Below are 20,415 nucleotides of genomic sequence, written 5' to 3' on the forward strand. Positions count from 1 at the left end.
AAGGTGATTAGACTGAAGAATTGCACATACAGATACTTGCACACTCCCCTTTAAATCATGAAATGTGCGTCGGAATATCATGACACCATTTTTCTTTGTAACTGGGGTTGGTGTCTTTAGAAGAAGAATTTGTGCTGAATTTTACATGAATAAATCACAACAATCCCGTTCGATGGGCACAGCCATACAGACTGAAGCAGAAGATTTTTTTTTACGCTACCATTTAAAGCTTCTGCTTTATTGCTTATTTGCAATAAAAATTGCAAATCTGAAATTGCCTACCCTACCATTAACTCACACTTTCCGGGCTAAATCATCGTAACCATGATTTAAATATTTAAATCTACCTTTATTTTTAAAGAAACTGATGACTTAATTTACCCAAGTATTTTAAAATATAAAATAACTAAGTTCACGGTGAAAGAGAAGGGTTCGTTACGTTCATTTATTCCATAATATTCACCGCCAATGCAAACGTGACAGTCCAGAGCAGCTTTAACAAAACAGCTCAGATGATGTATGGCATATTCAAGCTCATAACTCACAGTCTACAGTGACGGTAATCCAACATAACTGCTCATCTAACATAAGTAGAACACGCTGTAACATCTGTACAGTATTCAATCATGCACTTCATGCGAAAACACGCTACATGTGTGGCATACATATTCCAGTAGAGGGCAGCAGATGCTCATATCCAGCCTCCATAGCGCAGTTTATTTGGCAGGTAGACTCGAGTGAGGAAATGAGGAGCGATAGATGCCAGGGACTGGATCTCAGCTTTCTGCTTCAGTCTCTGCATCGTTTCTACCTGAAAAAAATAATAATCACACAGACACATAGATTAGGCGACATCATTCACATTCTTGGCCTCTGCAAACACCTGTCAAAACACTAATGTCACAGACGCATCTTTGACCATATCGTCTGTCCTTTGCATATTGCCTTTGTCATGTCTTAAATGTATAGAAGCATGGAATGAGGCACCTCTCTCTCCCACGCAGGCTGGCAGGTGATGTAGTTTCTGTTCCTCAAGCTGTTGATTTTACGCTCATCTGCTTGAGAAAATGGAATAATACTTTCCTCCGGCACTCTGTACCTGTGACAGACATTCAAATACAGACACCATGAGGCCTTGTGCATTCATAACAATGTACACACAAACATAATCTCAGCAATTTACTCTTACATATAGTCGCTGGCCACTTAACTTGGCACTAGTGTTAGTTGATGCAGATAGACACAAATAGAAAATCAAGTGACTGGAACTAATCTGGATTCAATAAAACAGCACATAATGATTAGCACAAAAATGACTTCTTTAGCAATGCTTTAAAAAGAGAGCTCATTACAGAAATAATATACATTAAAATTGTAAGTGTGAAGTGTAGTGTTTTCAGACACTTAACTGCATGTTAACTGCAATTGAAAATGAAAATGCTATTCGCTTAAATTTATATTAAACGCAATTAGCTGAACTTTAAAGTGCTTTTATACCTACTTCACTAGGACTTAAGTACATCTTTATATGTATTTTCACAATTCTATTGTCTTTAGACTTTAATATGGTTAAAGTTACTGCTGAATGTACTCACTGACAGGCATTTACGGTAGACTAAAATATACTCTAATGCCATTTAAATATATTTGTAATTACACATTTATAATGCTGAAGCTGCAGTTGATTAACTTTAAATATAATATCAAATAACACACAACAGTTAAAATTATAATCAAGTACTTTACATGTGCTTTAGTGTGTTAGTCAACACTTTAAAATAAGTGTATTTATTTAAATCACGACAAAAGATTATTAAAACATGATTTAAAATGTACTTTAAAGTACAACTTTTAATCTGACATTACAACAAAGTGCACTTTTAAAGTGCCAGAAACTCTTTAAGTACACTTAAGTGGTCTTTTATTTCATTGATATTACATTAACTGTAACTACAGTTTAAAAAAAATAAGATTTGAAGTACACTACAACTGCACATTCAGTTCAGTTCATTTTTCACAAGGGCTGTCCCTCCTTTTCTTTAAAAAAAAAAAGAAAAAAGTAAAATTCTGGGTTATAGTGAGGCACTTACAATGGAAATGTAAATAGTACATTTCAATAGTAAAGCTACAAGACGTAAACAATATGCATGTTAAAATAACTGTAGTGTAAAAAAAATTGCTTACTAAACATTTCTGTGTAAAGTTGTATCTAATTTTACAACCTTGCTGCCATGACAAAAATAATGTATAAATCCAAAAGCCACTGTAAAAATGATGAGAACTTCACTGCTCAAATAACAATTTTTTATCAGAACAGAATGTGTTTTTATAAAATTATAAGACCAGGCCAGAATCAATTCTGTTCAGCTATCATACTTTGGTGTAGCAGATTAAATCAGAAAACTGAAACACATTACTTTAATTCAATACATCTGTGCTGAGAATTGTGAGCAGTCTTCTTAATTTCATGTAGACTTTAAGGAGAGTGTTGTTCTACAAATCCTGCCTTTACAGACATGACATTAGTGCATTACAAACATGCAGGATCTCAGTCCAGTAGTGTTTTTGGGATGAGGTGGAGCAGGAAACTGGCAGCATGAATGTGCTGATGCTGTCGGAATCAGAGCAAAAATACCTGAGGATGTTTCCAGCGCTTTTTTGAATGCATGCTGTCATTCAGATTGGTGAATTCACTGAACAGCTGACCCCTTTTACATGCAGTTTGTGCATTTCAATACACAAACCTACAATCCAGATCAGAATCCAGATTCAAAGTCAGTAGCTATGTAAAAAAATGGCGGCGCGTGCACAACGCGAGGCTCAACGTCTCCCCAGTTTTTGCGTTTTAGCAGTGTTCTATTTATTCCTGGCTACTTTGTTCATTCAGAACAGCTTTGCTTTAACATCTTACAGCAGACAGGAACTTATGGGTATTGCAGGGTTCCTGCAGGTTTCAGTTAGTCAAATTTAAGACCTTTTTAAGACATTTTAAGACCATAAAGATTGAAATTTAAGACCTACACGACGCATTGCCCAAAAAATATTCAAATCAAAGAATTCATTTTATTTCAATGAATTCAGTAATTGAAAAAGCATTAACTTAATTTACAGATAAAGCAATCACATTAGTAACCTTCCAGACCCAACAACGCGTGTCAGAGAAAAGAACAGAATCAGATATAATTATTTTATAGAAAATTGTACTTTGCATATTATAGGCCTACTGTAAAAAACACATAATTAGTTGATTTTAGTTGATCATAACTAGAGATGAAATGGCATGAACATTTCATTTAATTATTATAGTGCCAAAAATTACCACTGTTATCACAGAATCCTGTTCAAAAAGTACTAATACTAGTATACTAGTATTATACTAATACTGGGAATACAAGTTTTATGTCGAAAAACAGCAAATAACAAATAAAATTAGCATCAATACACACTAACATAAACATTAAAATAATACGATTAAAAATGATAGCCAGATTTTATAAGTGTATTGCAACACGTTATATACTAACATGTACAAGTTCAAATAATGTTGACAAAAAAGGTTTTTATAAAAAGATAAACCTCACATATTTCAGACTTTAATTTATCTTTTTTGACTCATTCTTTTTATAAAAAAATGATTTACTGACATTTACTATACAGTTTAGCTTATCTTTTATTATTAATAGTAAAATTCGGTCCGATTTTCCCGTGGCGTCTGTCGTTGCTATGCAACCATGCACTGCGCTCTCCACAATGACAAAAAAGTTTTAGTGGCTAATGGATTTCCACCGCCGAAAAACACTTGCTGTAGCTCTGTTACAAGATTTATTTACGGAGAAGAGAAAAACACCCGTAGTGTTTGGGTGCACCCGCATCCTTCATGTCTTTTTTCATGTTTCTGCGCCTGGAAAAAAACGAGCGCGTCGCTTCAATTATAAGCGTGCTTACAGCGCGCCTACATTTGAATGAACTTGAGCGCGAAAAAGACGCGATATGTGAACTGCCTCTTGGCGAGCGACTTCGATACTTTTTTGCTACTTTGTAATAACTTTCTGCAGCCAGCGTTTCTGGAAATGAACGAGGGTAAAATCTTTTTTAAGACCTGACTAAATGAAATTTAAGACCGCGGATGAAAATCTGGCTGTTTTTAAGACGTTTTAAGGCCTTAAATTTAAAGTTCTGAATTTAAGACTTTTTAAGACCCCGCGGGAACCCTGTATTGGATTACAACATTCTGTTACTTTTATTGCCGATTTCGCGACTCATCCCAGAGATCTCCAGAACATCGGAGGCTGCTCACTTTGCCCGGCCGGGCGGAAGTGCTCGCAGACAGCGACAGGACCGTAAACAAAGGCTTAAGAGCTAAGTTAAAGTTAACACCACATCGGCTCTCTTTACCTAGCATTTTTCTCGCTAATGTCTGGTCACTGGTCAATAAAATGGACAAACTTCGCCTGTGCATTACCTGCAATAAGAGAATTATGGACTCTAATATTGAGTTAGCTGAACGCTTCGTTCTCCGGGCAGACAGGACGGCAGAAGACTCCGGTAAGACCAGAGGCGGAGGGTTGGGCATTTATATAAATAAAGCTTGGTGCACAAGTTCTGTTATCACTGGAAGACACTGCTCACCTAACCTGGAATTTCTTATGGTTAAATGTAGACCCTTTTATATGCCCGGAGAATTTACATTGACAACAGTTACTGCAGTATACATTCAACCGGCGCTAATGCTAAGCTTGCAATGAAAGCCATTAGCAAACAACAAACAACTCACCCAGAAGCGGCTTTTTTTTTTTTGCGGGTGACTTCAATCACTCCAACTTAAAGACGGTCCTCCCTTGATTTTATCAGCATGTCTCCTGTAGAGATAAACCACGGATCGGGCGGATGACGTGACGAAAAATTATATTTTAATTAAATTCGGGCGGGTGGCGGTTGAACCAATCAAATGATTGTTAGGCCTGCTGTCTGCCTGAAAAAGACACGCTCTCTTCCCATGCAGTCAATTAACGGGAGTCTTCAGAACAGGCTCGACCTAGTCGTCACCCTGACATGACAGTGCGTAGAGTTAATTAGCCTATAATGTGAATGACATGTTATTTTATTCGCGCTTTCTTTCTTTTTGCAAAAAAAATTAAGTGCAATAGGCATTAATCAGTAGGAACACTGTTCCTTTTTCCCCACGTATTTATCACTTATTCAACGTGTGGAACCTACAGTGAAGACAATCAAAGTGTGGCCAGAGGGAGCAGACTCTGAACTGCAGGACCGGTTTCAACAGACTAATGATTTAAAGGGATAGTTCACTTTGAAATAAAATTTTGGTATGTTTTAGCTTACCTCAAGGGCATCCAAGATGGAGGTGTCTTTGTTTCCGCAGTAGTTTCAATTTTGATATTTTTAGGTCAAACCGTTCTTGTCTGTCAGTCATTTAATGCGGGTCTATGGTCACCACCTCAAACGACACGAAACGAGCGGTTTGTGTGAGAAAACGAACAGTATTTATATCGTTTTTACCTCTTGTACACAACCACGTCCAATCTGAAGCCAGAACGCACGCACACGTCACACACCAGGAAGCGCGCGCGCCCTCAGATCACTTGGACGTAGTTGTGTACAAGAGGTAAAAACGATATAAATACTGTTCGTTTTCTCACACAAACCGCTCATTTCGTGTCTTAGGCCATCAATGTGTACTTACGATGGGGAATTGTTTAATTTGGACTTCTCTGTGCATGCTCTTTGAGGTGGTGACCATAGACCATTGAGGTGGTGACCTTATATGACTGACAGACAAGAACGGTTTGACCTAAAAATATAAAAATTGAAACTACTGCGGAAACAGAGACACCTACATCTTGGATGCCCTTGAGGTAAGCTAAAACATACCAACATTTAATTTCAAAGTGAACTATCCCTTTAAATAACTTTTATGTTCGCTTTGAAAGGGATAACCAGGAACTGACAAACAAAAATGTAGCTTTCTGCAGACCACCAGCCATTTACAATCACAACCAGTGAAGTCAGCGCAGCATTGAGCAGGATTAATGCACGGAAAGCGGCAGGGCCTGATGGCATTCCTGGACGTGTTCTTAGGACATGTGCTGCAGAACTGGCGGGCGTTCTGACAGGCTTATTCAACCTGTCTCTTGCACAAGCTGCTGTGCCTACCTGCTTCAAGACCACTTCTATTGTACCAATACCAAAAAACTCCACCGCAACGTGCCTTAATGCTTACCGCCCAGTAGCGCTTACTAGGGCTGGGACGGTTACCGCATTACCGCAATACCGCGGTCACGTGACGCCTACCGCGGGTCTGAGCTTGTCACCGTCATCACCGCAAAAAAAAACAAAAAAAAAACACACACTGGCCTTCACGTGTTCACGTTGTGTCTAATGACATAGATTCATTGATTCTAATGACATGGATTGTGTCTAATAACATTGTGTCTTACATGGATTCAAGGTTTTCTAAACAAACCATCATCAAAAGATGGAGCAAATCTGACCGTTCGCAAGTTGTTCCATGACGACACATAATAACATTCCATTTGTAGGCTATTGACTATAACCCCTGTGGCACGTTACTGCTGCGACGCGGCTCCCGGAGCTGATCGCGCCCACTCTAGTCAATGCTTGTGTTTACAACAGCCACGACGCGGCGCGTTTCAGAAGCTCTCTCCGCGCCGCTTCGCTAAAGATAGGCGCCTAGTCTATTTTCGACGGACGCCACGTCCAAGCCGCACCGTAAATAAAAAAAAAGTAAAAGCAGGACCTCAACTTTTAATTGCACGTGCTTATTTAACACAGTTCTCTCACGTGAAGACCGCATTTGTTAACCCTCGCGGTGTCGCGTCAAGTGCACACTCACAGCACCAGAGAGGAATCTTGACGGCACTTGCAAGAAAATGGATAAGTAGGCTACATAATTAAATTCATAAATATTACACCATTTAAACATTATTAAAAATACATAGGCTTCTGAGTTACTAAAACAATATTTGCCAAAGAAAACACTTGTATGTTCACAGTTTGAACGTTCTTGTTTCCATTTGTTTAATTTCAAGATCTGAGGTGAATTATCCATTGTTGCTTTTACAGCTACAAAGCTGGAGCACTAAACGATATTCAAAGTCACATTGCATGCTTTTAACATTAAATAAAGCACATAAACAGTACCTGAGATCATCATCGCCAAATTTGTTTGTTGTTCCAGCCGCGACGTCACAGAAAAAAAACTGGGGGAGGGTGGGGAGGGGGGTTGAGGTTTAAAGCGGTTTACCGCAATACCGCGGGAATTTCTTGCTTTTCAACCGCGGTAAGAAAAAATCCATACCGTCCCAGCCCTAGCGCTTACCCCCATCATCACCAAGTGCTTTGAGCAGTTGGTCTTGGCACACCTCAAAACCTGTCTCCCACCCACACTGGATACTTGTCAATTCGCCTATCGCAAACATAGGAGCACAGAAGATGCAATTTCCATAAGGCTGCACTCAGTTCTCTCTCATTTGGACAATAAAGACACTCACACTAGAATTCTGTTCCTTGATTTTAGTACAGAGTTCAACACTGTCATCCCATCCAGGTTAATCATCAAATTTAGAGACTAGGGTATCAGTACTTTACTCTGCAACTGGCTTTTGAACCTTCTGACCAACAGACCCCAGTATGTTTGGTTAGACCACCATTGCTCTTCTACCCTCATTCTTAGCACTGGTGTACCACAGGGCTGTTTGTCCTTTCCTCTATTCCCTTTTCACCTATGACTGCGATCCTGTACGTGGTTCTAACATCGTTGTCAAGTTTGCAGACGACACCACAGTGATCGTACTAATCAAGAACAACGAGTCAGCCTACAGGGAAGGAGGTGGACCGCATAGCTGCATGGTGCACTGATAAAAACTTGTTGCTCAACACTAAGAAAACCAAATAACTCATAGTAGACTTTAGAAAGGAGAAACGTCGAGCATACACACCCATCAATATCAATGATGAGGTAGTGGACTGTGTCACTAGTTTTAAATTCCTAGGGATTCACACATCCAATTACCTTACATGGACAATCAACAGCTCCACAATGGTCAAGAAGGCTAACCAGCGCCTATTTTTCCTGTGGATTCTGAAAAAGAACGATCTCTCCTCAGAACTGAGGGTGGGCCGGTGTAATAAAGGACAGAGGTGGAGCCGGAGGGAAGGAGGAACCCTCTGTAGCCGTAGGGGTGGAGGGACTGAGCACAGCTGAAGGCTGGCAAGTCTGTGGCGGAAGTAGAGTGACGACTGACCAAGGGGGAGCTGGTGGGACGAGGGAACCCACAAGGTCGAGGGTCTCTGGTGGAGCCCAAGGTGGGAGAAGCCTAGGCGAAGCCGACAGGTCGACGGGAAGAGGTGGAACGAAGGGATCAGAGGCCAGAGGCGGAGCCACAGGATCCTTTTGCTCGGGCAAGGCTGGTGGTTGCACAACCTGAGGCTTCACGTCACAGCAAGGTGTTCCCGGGGGAGAAGAAGGGCTGCAGGCATCCAGCAGAGGCAGGGCTGGAGGACTGGCTGAGCTTTGCGGTGAAGGCGACAGAGGAGGTAAACTTGACGTATTCAATAACAGCAATTCCAATTCCCAACAGGTTGATGATACAGTCTTACTACTGTCTTGAAATAGCAATGATGAAGAATAAACAGATAATATCGGATGGGATAAGGTGGGAGGCAGTACCTCCATATCCAGGTTAATCAGCCAGTCCTCAGTGTCCTCTTCTACCAGTGTCCCCTCAGCCGCTGGTGTCGCGGGCTCACACGCCTGGTCAGACTCACTCTGGCGCACCGGCTACGGGGCGATGGTCGGGGCTCTCCCTTTCCCTCTCTCGCAAAGTCTCCGCGGTCGAGGGTGGTGGTGGGCTGGGCTCTGGGTTTGGCTGTAGTCTGGATCGGGGGTAGATGCTCGCTCCAGTCTAGTCCCTGGGTGTCTAGGAGGTCTACTGGCTGGAGGTAGTTGGCCTCAATCAAAAACAATGATTTCAGGGTCTCATCGTCGAAGGGTGTGCTGACGGGGAGACGACAGAACTGTTCAATGTAACTAAAAAATGAAGTCCCTTATGGGGTGACCCTTTGAATGGACATTACGGACTATAAAGGTAAGAAAGAAGTCTCTTCTTCACTAAAATTGTTACGTTTTCTGTCAGCATTTGATATTTTTCCTCTCAAACCCTGAATTTACAGTTACAATGAGCAGTGTTTCCGTGTCCAAAGTACACAAAAATGAGTATGCAACTGGTTGTCTATTGCCAAGCATTCAGCGGTAACATAACACCGTTCCGTTTCACAAAGTACAATGTTGGCACCGCAATGCGGGGTTAACACTACATCTTAATTACCCGGGGTTAAAAACGGCATTTAGAAGGACAATAACCAGGGGTTAAGCGCAGGTTTTTTTTTATTGAGCACTCAAATTTAATCTAGGAATCGTGACAGCCCTATCTTGTAAATGAATGTCATTTCAGTTCTACTTTCTGAGTTTGAGACAGAACGACATAATGCAAGTACTGTAAAAGGTTTTGCCACAAATTCAACTCCTTCATGCTAATATAGCGAGAAAGCTTTTCACCTCAACGAGAAATATCACATTTTAATATCACGAGATCTCGTCACACCCCTAGTTTTTTTTTTTATCAAATAATGACCTTAATCAAATTAAAGTGATCAAAATGAAGTCTTAACTGGGTCTATATCCATACACGCAGTATAATCAAGTGCGCTTTCGGCATTTGAAAAAGCCGATTCAGTTTTCTAGGGTGATGTTGTACAGATAAAGTATGCCAGATCATGGTGGTCTGCTGCATTCTGTACAAGCTACCACTCAGAACTGGGCTGAAAGATGGGAAACTGCCAATTTTTGGTAGTGTGGCATTAATTCCCCTTCTAAAAGCACAAAAGAAACGTAAGCGATACTAGATAATGTACCTTGCAAAGTGGCAAGTGTTTAACATATCACGTAGGCTACATGGTGCTAACAACGGCAGTTAACATTTCTTTCTTCTGTAGTTTATTCTATTTTCCCAAAAAAAAGATATTCTGATTTCTGAAGTCCATGACAGTTGACACATCCACTTAAAAATAGCTTTCAAGAGGAAGGAAATAAAAAACAGCAACAGCAACAAAAACCAAAACAAAAAAAAGCCAGAAAACGGAAACCAGAGCAAGCCCAGCCTCAATCACAAACCACAGAGCAGAGTAATGAGTTGACTTTCCCAAACCTCTGGATGTCTGAAGGCAGGAGGCCCAACCACAGCACACTGGGGACAGTCAGACTGTGGGCCTCGAAGGCCATTGACTGTGGACAAATGACAGTTAGAGTTCCTAAAGCTGGACGGCCGACAGACATTGAACAAGCCAACATGATTTATTAAGTATATGTTCAGGTTTAAGTATATGAAATGTTACAGTCACTGCATGTATTCGTTTTAATGTGCTGGATGCTTTGAAAGGCCTGCAAACAAAATAATTTACACGAATTTTTGTCTTTTTTCAATATAAAATTGTATCAAATTTAATAATAAAATTGTAACTGAGAAGCAAAACTGTGTAAGGTTGGTGTAGAATAGATAACATTTTTTGAATGAAAACTTGATTTGATAAAGACACATTAAATTTATCAAAAGTGACAGTAAAGACATTTATAATGTTACAAAAGACTTAAAATAAATGCCGTTCTTATGAACTTTCGACTCATTAAAGAATCCTGAAAAAAGTGTATCATGGTTTCCACCAAAATGTTAAGCAGCATGACTGCTTTCAATAATGATAATAATAAGAAATGTTTCTTGAGCAGCATATCATTACATTTTAAAATATATTAAAATTACATTTAATTTTTAAACAGAAAACAGTTATTTTAAATTGTACTAATATTTCACAATGTTACTGTTTTAACTGTATTTACTGTTTTTACTTTACCTTGGTGAGCAGAAGAGACTTCTTTCAAAAACATAAAAAAATCTTTCGACCCCAAACTTTTGAATGGTCGTGTATATTGTCTTATTATTTAACACAATTTTGCTTCTCTAGTAAATATGTAATATTGTGTTACAATATGCAAGTATTTAAAAGTATATAATAAAATTTGTATACATTTATTATATTATTTTTTCATTCATATTAGTTTAGATATTTTATAATGGAAAATGACACACACACAAAAAAAAAAAACTCATTGAGAAAAAGATTTTTGTACTGCAGGATTCTGTATGTGAAAGCGAGTTAAACAGCCAAAATGTAGCCACACACTCTGCAGATGTGTCACACATACACATGTAGAAACGCTTTACTTTTTCCACAAGGGTAAATTTGAAGTTCATGAATGAGTGCTTCCTCTTTTTTGTCTTGCCACAAAGAGAGAAGAATAATTACATGTCACCGCAATGCAAAACTGTGCAGGCCTCACTGGAAATTGCACAGAAATAGTAGGAAACAGGACTTACCAGTGAGCCATACTTGTAGACGCACATGATCTCGATGCCTGGGGAAAAAAAAAAAAAAGGGAGAGAGGCTGATTCTGCAATCACCACCATACCCTTGCAATTATCCTTTGGGACAACTTAATACGCCCGAGAACAAAGTAAAGCATTACACATGCACAGACAGCGCTGGAGTCATTGATAATGACAGTGACAGAAATAGCAGGGCCTTCATGTTCATGCTAAACTGCACTAGACCTGCCACAAATGAAAATCACTGCAGGATTGGTTGTTCTCAGGGAACGATGAACTCATGCGAACGATGCGTGTGTTTGTTATCTTTGCGTACATGTGTGTTTGTAGTTCAATAACTTTACTAAGTATAAATTACATATTGCAGAGAACATGACATTTTTTAAGTAACCTTAACACTGAATAATTTGAGCCTTTTCATTGACACCTTGAGAGATATTCTATAATGTAATTTCTATTAAAACTAATATGTCATGTATTTAAATATGTTTGTAATTACACTTTGTAACGAGGAAGCAATTTAGAATTAAATTCACTAAAAAAATTGCATTTAAAAGTCATGACAGTGTACTTTTTTTAAGTACACTTAGCTGGCGTTTTATTTCATTAATATTATATTATATGCAAGTAACAAAATATGCTTCAAAGACTACAAGTGCACATTCAATACAATTAAGCGCAGTTTTTCACAAAGATGCTAGGGGTGTTGTGGGCAGTGTTGGGGGTATTACAATGCGAGTTACTTAATCAGATTACTTTTCAAATAAGAAACACATCTTCTTGTCCTCATGTTGAGAGAAATCGTGAGTAAGTGCAGAGGTGTTGTGCGCGCTGTGTGTAAACATGACGGTTATTGTAGTTCTGGACTAAATGTGAGGCATTTACTCATCTGACTTGCACAAAAATAGGTTCAGTATTCCTCAAAATGAATAAAAACAGTGAAATGCAAACTCAGAATATTACACAAACCTGCAATCTTGAATTACACAAATACACTTTATGTATTTAATCTCACTTTATTAACCAATGTCTTTGCTGCTGACCTCGGATGATTAAATTCAACCATACAAATAAGCTAAAAGGACTTTAGATAAACCTCTACATTTGCCAAAAATAGTAACATAACGCATTACTTTCTATAAAAAACTAAGTAAGACAATTAGTTACTTTTTCAGGGAGTAAGACGATATTGTAACGCATTACTCTAAAAGTAACTTTCACCAACAATGGTTTTGGGTAGTTGCCACCCTAAAATCCCTCATTCTTGAATGAGCAACATGATGTAAGCATGATTAATAAATGTGTGTGTGTGTTTGTACCATGAGGATCTGCATCCACCAGAGCAAAAACTGGGACGTGTAGCGCGTCCCACAGTTTCCTCACCATCAGTCTGCTGTTGACATCAGGCATCCCTTTACCCTGATGAACACACAAGACCAAACATTCAGGCCTTGAAAATACACACCAGCACTGATCTAACAGACGCTTACTGTTATGATGATACAGGGCGAAAGTCTGGTACAAAAATCATCGTCCAGTAGCCTCTGGAATGTTGCATCTTTCTCCACGATCAGAATGAATTTTGCAGATGATACAATGTCTTATATGTTGCTAAGGAATGTAATACATAATACGACAGAGAGTATGAAGTTCATTCATACAGTCCTTCAAATTAAATATAAATTATAATATTTTTATATTTTAATGTATTTGGCTCTGTTTTCTTAAAGGGATATTTCACCCAAAAAATTAAATGATGTCATCATTTACTCACCCTCAAGTTGTTTCAAACCTGTATGAATTTCTTTCTTCTGCTGAACACAAAAGAAAATATTTTGAAGAATATGGGTAACCAAACAGTTGATGGGCCCCATTGACTTCCATAGTATATATAATGCAAATACTATGGAAGTCAATGGGGTCTTATCAACTGTTTGGTTAATGACATTTCTTCAAAATATCTTCTTTTGTGTTCAACATGAAGAAAGGCACTCATACAGGTTTGGAACAACTTCCAACATCATTTTATTTTTTGGGTGAAATATCCCTTTAAAAGCTACAATTAACTTTGGTAGAGCAGTGACATAACTATATCAATGTGAATAATTTCTGTGATTTAAAAGACTCCATTGTGCCAAAAATCCCACACATCACTGGGAAGCACAACCATGAGGCACTTAGCACAGGTCAGAAAGGATCTCCGAAAGTCTTATGATTTAATTCCGCCTTAATTTAATTTAATTATTAATTATTAATAATCTATTTTCAGGAAATATGAGATCACATACCACTGTTATGCTGACGACACTCAATTGTATGTCCCACTACATCCACTTGATAAGTCCTGTTCCAAGCTTGTTAAGTGTCTCGATGATGTAAAGGCTAAGAATTTTCTCCACTTAAATGAGAGCAAAACTGATGTTGTTGTTTTTGGCCCTCTTAGCTCTTCGCCACTTATCTCTAGATACTTGGGGCCACTCTCCAGAAATGTTCACCCCTGCACAAAAAATCTGGGTGTATTTTTTGACTCTGAATTGAATTTTGCAAAACAAGTTGGTGCTGTGGTGAAAACTAGTTTCTACTACTTAAGATTAATAGCTAAAATGAAACCTATGCTCTCATTTAGAGATTTGGAGACGATCATCCATGCTTTTATATCATCCAGACTGGACTATTGTAATGTGGTGTATTTAGGACTCTCTCAGTCATTGGTGAATCGATTGCAGCTGGTTCAAAATGCCGCTGCTAGACTATTGACCGGTATGAGAAAGAGGGACAGAATTACCCCCGATTCTAACATCCATTCAATGGCTACCTATCAGATTTCGGATCGACTTCAAGGCCTTATTAATAATTTTTTACATTTTAAATGGTCTCGCGCCCTCCTATCTGTCAGATCTTATTATTCCGCACTAGCCAGTAAAGAATCTGAGATCAGCAGATAAATGAATGCTCCAGGTACTGCGCTCCCGACTCAAGCGAAAAGGTGATCGCGCCTTTTCGATAGCCGGTCCGAGGTTATGGAATAACTTGCCGCTTGCCATCCGCTCTGTCCCCACTCTGCCCTCTTTTAAAACGGCTTTGAAGAAGCACTTTTACAGCTTGCCGTTTGACTCTGACCTAGGAGAGAACTAAATATTAATTTTATGTTGTTGTGTTTTGTATTGTCTGTTTTTGGTTTTACTAGCCGCTTTCCGACCGGAGGAACCTTTTCACAGTTCCTAGAACTATTGGCTAAAGTACCCGTTCCTGCGGTGCGAACACGCCGACTAGGAACGACTTTAGTTCTAGGAACTCCATTTGGAGGAACTAATTTAGCTCCTACTTCAGAGTAGGGTCTAAACCAGCACTATAGGAACTACCCGTGACGTTAGTGTACGCTGATGACCGAACGCATGTGAAACACCAGCACCCGCCATTTTTAAAACAGCTATATGTAAACACACAGATTATAGCCTATATATTTACTCCAGAAACTAGATACAAACATGGGAAACAGTGATAGATGGGCCTCTAAACCTTTATGCTGAAGAGAAAATCCAATTTAACTTTGAGGGGACCAAGTCAAACATGATTATGTATTTCTGCTCAGCTAGCAACACTGGACATCAACCACACGGCATAGGCTAATAACTTTATTTTCATATACTGTGTACTTTCTATAACAATTCTATCTAATAACATGTTAAACAGTACTGTTAGACAGATCGCTAACTAATAAACAGAGAATGCGAGCATTGTCTGCTCTGGCGTTCTCAGCGCCGCCAAAATAAAGGTCCGTCGCGCCGTCAAAATAAAAGTCGCCGTGCCTGCGTCACTCCCTTACCCCTCCTACCAGTTCCTATGGCCACTTGGCCAGTGCGAACGCAAACAGCAAAACCGAGTTTGGGGGAAGAGTAGTTCATAGAACTGTTTAGAAGTGGACAGTTCCTAGAACTAAGTTCCTGTAACTACTTGGTCGGAAAGTGGCTATTGATGGCTTTGTACAGCACTTTGGGCTGCACTTGAGGCAGTAGAAATGTGTTTTATAAAAAAATAAACTAAACTAAACTTAATTATCACAGTGACTCTGGTGTTTGTCTGATAACAGTAGGCCAGGAGTTTTGTTGTGGGTGGTGGGAGAAAAGTTGCATCTTACTGAAATTATTTTTAGTTGTACTAAAGTACTAAAATGACTAAAACTAAAACTGAAATAAAAACTTGATGATACTATTGTCCTCTGTAGAGTTACTTATAGCTGAGTTGAATTAATTTCATAACTGACGAATTCTGCACCATCAACTGAATGAACCAACAATGACCCGACTCAAGCTGAATAATGACACTATTATCTTTTTAAAAGTTGCTTTACAGCAGAATTTGAATTTGTCTCATATTTGATGAAGTTTGCATCATTGATTCTGTTATTTTCCCTGTTTATTGATGTGAAGCTATTTTGAAACGATCTGTATTGCATGAAGCGCTATATAAATAAAGGTGACTTGACTTGACCTGACAAGGGATTATGGTGGTGTTTTACTTTTACATGGTTTAAGAGAGCAGGAAGGATACTTCTGATGCCATTAACATTGGAAGACACAGGGGTAGCCTGGGGGGGGGACAGAATTATGAAAACATTTCAAATCATTTCACAGCAAAAATAGTATGGACAAAACTTCAGAGAGACAAAATGATTGAGTAGATTGAGAATGGTGTGTCAAAAGTGGAACAGCATTTGAGTTATACAGATGTGAATGTTTGACAGATACGCTCTAAAAAAGTTGCCAGTCGAATTACAGATGAATGGCTTTGGGCAGAAGGAGATTATATAAATCATGCTCTGGCATATAGTGCACATTAGGTGAGCTTTACAGAAAGGTTGGCTGGCGATCTAGACTCACTGCGGAGCTGGAATTGCAGTCCACCTTTGTGCCATCTTCCTCCAGATAACACAGATCACCTGAGATGAAGCCTTTGGATGTTGCAAGCTGTGAGGATTATTAAAAGAAATTATTTACACTCTCTTTGGTGGATATGCAAAGGTCAACCTATGCAAACAAGGCCTTAAATAATACATGACAATCACTTTGTTTTGCTTTTGTGTGAGTGTATAAAAGTCTACACACTAGAGCCATATGCACATACAACATGTAGACTCCTACGAGGAACCTTCAGCAAGCACGAAACGTCATCCACGATGAAATCCAAGGTCCTCTGTGAGCCAAACAGCTGCACGTCATTATAGTATATGTCCCTGACCGATCGAAGAGAAAACATTTCAGCGCACAGGTGCACTTGACAAATCACGTCATAAAAAAAATCAAAGGTTCCACCTGCTCCCTATATCAGATGATTTATGACGCTGTTTGCTGATTTATAATCACATCATCACTTATATCCACAGGTGGTTTGAATGAAACGGTCTGCAAAAGCTGATAAAAATGTTAAATATTTAGACATGAAACAGGTCATATCTTAAAGGCGCTGGAGAAAAACTTGCCAAAATATAGTCCTGCAGTATGACATGCTGAACTCCATCTAAAACTATTTTAAACACCATTTTACTTTTAACATTTTTATGCATACAAGCATGGAACATGGATTTTTTTTTTTTTTTTTACTTTTCCAAATGTATTTGTCTCAACACAAGAGCATGTAAACTGATCTTGTGAAGGTGAAAAGGTTTAACCATATTTTAACCTATAGAGTTTGTGGACATGTTCTGTGTTGACATGGCTATCACTTACCTTTTAGTAGCATAGGAGTCACTTTGTACAAGTTTGTAAATAACAGACAAGAGCTTCAGAATCAGGGCTGTAAAACAGGAACATGCCAGAAATCTTGTTAAAATAGAATATAGAATTTTTCCACAATTCAATGTGGTATATGGTATGAAAGCTTGTTTCCACCACAGAATAAAAAATTAAAAAGGTAATTGCGATTTTTTTATCTCACAATTCTGACTTTTTATCTCAGAATTCTGACTTTTTATCTCACAATTCTAACTTTTTATCTCAGAATTCTGATTTTTTATCTCAGAATTGCGTGATATAAAGTCACATTTGCGTGTTATAAAGTCAGAATTGTGAGATATAAACTTGCAATTGCGAGAAATAATCTCGCAATTCTGATTTTTTTTTTCATAACTGCATGTTTATGTCTCGCGATTCTAAATTTATAATACGCAATTGGGAGATATAAAGTTAGAATTGCATGATATAAAGTCAGAATTGCGTGTTAAAGTCAGAATTGCGAGGTTATATCTAGTCAGTCTATAGTCAGTCTTTTTTTCCTTAGAATTGGACTTTATAACTCGCAATTGCGAGTTTATATCTCACAATTCTGAGAAAAGATGTCAGAATTGCGAGATATAAACTCACAATTGTGAGAAATAAACTCGCAATTGACTTTTTTCTCACAATTGTGCGTTTATATCTTGCCATTCTGACTTTATAACAAGCAATTGTGAGTTTATATCTCGCAATTCTGACTTTATAACATATATATGTCTCACATATATTCTAACTTTTTTGATGAGTTAAAGCAATGTAAAAAAAAAAAATTTGGTCTCTATATGGCTTGGTTCCCTGCATAACTGCAAGTCTATGGGGATTTTTATTGTCCCACAGGCAGAAAATGTATGTCAAATTACTTTTTTTTTGTGGAATGAATTACACTCCTCAGTATAATAACTGAAAGTTTGGTTATGTTCTTGTCAATGTCAAAAATAGATTTGTATATTTGGATGGTAATTACTATTTTATTATCTGTAATATGCAAAAGCAAGTAACCCAGTGTGATCTCACCAAACTTGGTTGCTGATGAAGGGCAGTCACATCGGAGAGGCGTTAGAGAGACATCTGCCTTCAGTACCAAACCAACAGACTTCTGAAATCTGAGAATAAAACCAACATCGCTTTTGCTCATTTCCGTTTTCTTTTGTCTTTATTCGTTTTTTTTTGTTGACTAATATGCAGAAAGTCATAACATGCCCTGAAATATGCACAAGAAATGAAGATGACTTCAGGAGATACTTCATGTCTGGGTGTGCGGGTGAAATGTTTTGGGGAAAAACATCTCCATGTCTCATCTGAGAAATCTTATGATGATCATAACCAAATGTTGCTCTTGGAAATCTAAGTACTGAGAGGTTTTATTGTTGTGGGGGATGAAATTATTCACTTAAATTTTTCATTCTCATATCTGCTATTAAAACTATCAGTCATTTTGCTAGCATGAAGGATACCTTTATAACAGCAGTAAGCCAAAAGCCTAGTCGTTCTCCAAGTTGTCAGGACCCTGGCCTTAGAGGGGCCCAGATGAAACGGGCTTTAAGCTTTAGGGAGGTTTGATGTAGATCTGACCAGACAGTTTTCTTTGTTCTGCACAAGAGCTATTACACTGTGCACAGTGAAAACCTCTTCAGAGGATTGCAAGTGTGTATGAGAGAGAGAGAGAGAGAGAGAGAGAGAGAGAGAGAGAGAGAGAGAGAGAGAGAGAGAGAGAGAGTTCATCCTATCATTAAATTACAGCTATTTAGAGTCGGGAAGTTACTTTATTTGAAAGGTTGAAGGTTCAGATTAAGTACTACAACCAGCCAGACAGTCAGATATTAGATAGATAGATAGATAGATAGATAGATAGATTGATAGATAGATAGATAGATAGATAGATAGAACGACAGAATGATAGGATATAAACAAACCTATTTAAATAAAGTCCTGCATATCTTAATTAGGCTGTGTAAATAAACATTAGGCACACACACACACACACACACACACACCTGACATTGGTCCAGCTGGATCTGTTCATCACTTTCAGCACAGGAGCTTCACCTTTAGACACACTGATGACTATCGTCTGAATGACATTCTCAATGCGCGACAAAACATCCTCTCTGTGAATGGAGAGGGGGATTTATATTCAATTATGACGCTGACAAACTTTAAAATTAGTATTAAAAAATAATATTTCTGCTCGTGGTGTCACCTCACCTGCTGATGTCCTCCTGGCGTTTGTCAGCCATTTCCAGACTCTCGAGCAGCGTCTCTCGTACACGATCTACCTCAGTAAACTGCTCAGCCATCTAAAGGAAGTAAGTTATCTCAAATGCAGTCGAAATTGTTACAAATGTTTTGCGTTCGCTGCAGTTGTAGCTGTTGTTTGTTTGTTTGTAAGTGGAAAACAGTTTAGCTAGCGTTTGGAGCGAGTTAACGTTAGCGGATTAAGCGTCAGAACAAGTGATGAAGCTCTCAGTAAGTCGTCGGAATGGGTGTCACTTTTATGGATATTAACGGCTAAGTGATCAAATAATCGAAGATAAAACCACTGAATATGCTAGTCGGGTTTTTAGTATGTATTTTGTTAAAACAATCTTCTACTCAACACGTCAGCTTTGAGCAGATAACGGCTGTGCGCGCGCCTGCGTATATCTGCCGCGCGCTTGTAAGATTCTCTCAGGTTTGCGGAACGCACTAGCGACTGAAAATAAATAAATAAATAAAATAATACTCATGTATTCTTTAAAATTTCACCTTTTGTGTTCCACAGAGGAAAGAAAGTCATATGGAGGAAACAGTGCAGGCAAGAACATCATGAAGTGTGAAAAAGTACACTGCTTATTACGAAAACAATAGGCCTACATAGCATACTCAAGTGTGTACTACTACTAGGCTACATATTTAATGTTTTCGGACACTTCAGTGTATGTTAATTGCAATTAATTTAAAATGTATTATAGTTAATATTAAATGCAATTAGCTGAACTAAAGTGTTTCTGACTCATATAGGACTTAAAGCAGAGTAGTAGGCCAGGCCTACGTTACATTATTATACAGAATAGGGCCTATTTAGTCATAATTTATTCCATTGTCTTTAAAAATATGGTTAAAGTGTTCTGGCGAGTTCTGTCATGTTGAAACTTGTATGTCATGTAATTTACATATATTTGTGATTG

General features: G+C 38.4%; 1 protein-coding gene across 1 annotated transcript; it reads right to left on the reverse strand.

Annotated features, from left to right (window-relative positions):
* Window positions 1-433: 433 nt before the first annotated feature.
* Window positions 434-19,879, reverse strand: spo11 (SPO11 initiator of meiotic double stranded breaks). The gene is made up of 13 exons (XM_084427133.1): window positions 19,454-19,879; window positions 19,243-19,356; window positions 18,263-18,351; window positions 17,204-17,270; window positions 16,602-16,710; window positions 16,358-16,444; window positions 16,029-16,065; window positions 12,968-13,077; window positions 12,797-12,896; window positions 11,469-11,506; window positions 10,245-10,321; window positions 988-1,099; window positions 434-811 (listed from the first exon to the last, which is right to left on the reverse strand). The coding sequence occupies exons 1-13, from the start codon at window positions 19,543-19,545 to the stop codon at window positions 692-694; spliced, it is 1,152 nt and encodes a 383-aa protein (XP_084283259.1). The 5' UTR covers window positions 19,546-19,879; the 3' UTR covers window positions 434-691.
* Between the last annotated feature and the right edge of the window lie 536 nt (window positions 19,880-20,415).

Source organism: Rutilus rutilus (genome assembly GCF_951802725.1).
Source record: "Rutilus rutilus genome assembly, chromosome: 13".
NCBI classification, from domain to species: domain Eukaryota; kingdom Metazoa; phylum Chordata; class Actinopteri; order Cypriniformes; family Leuciscidae; genus Rutilus; species Rutilus rutilus.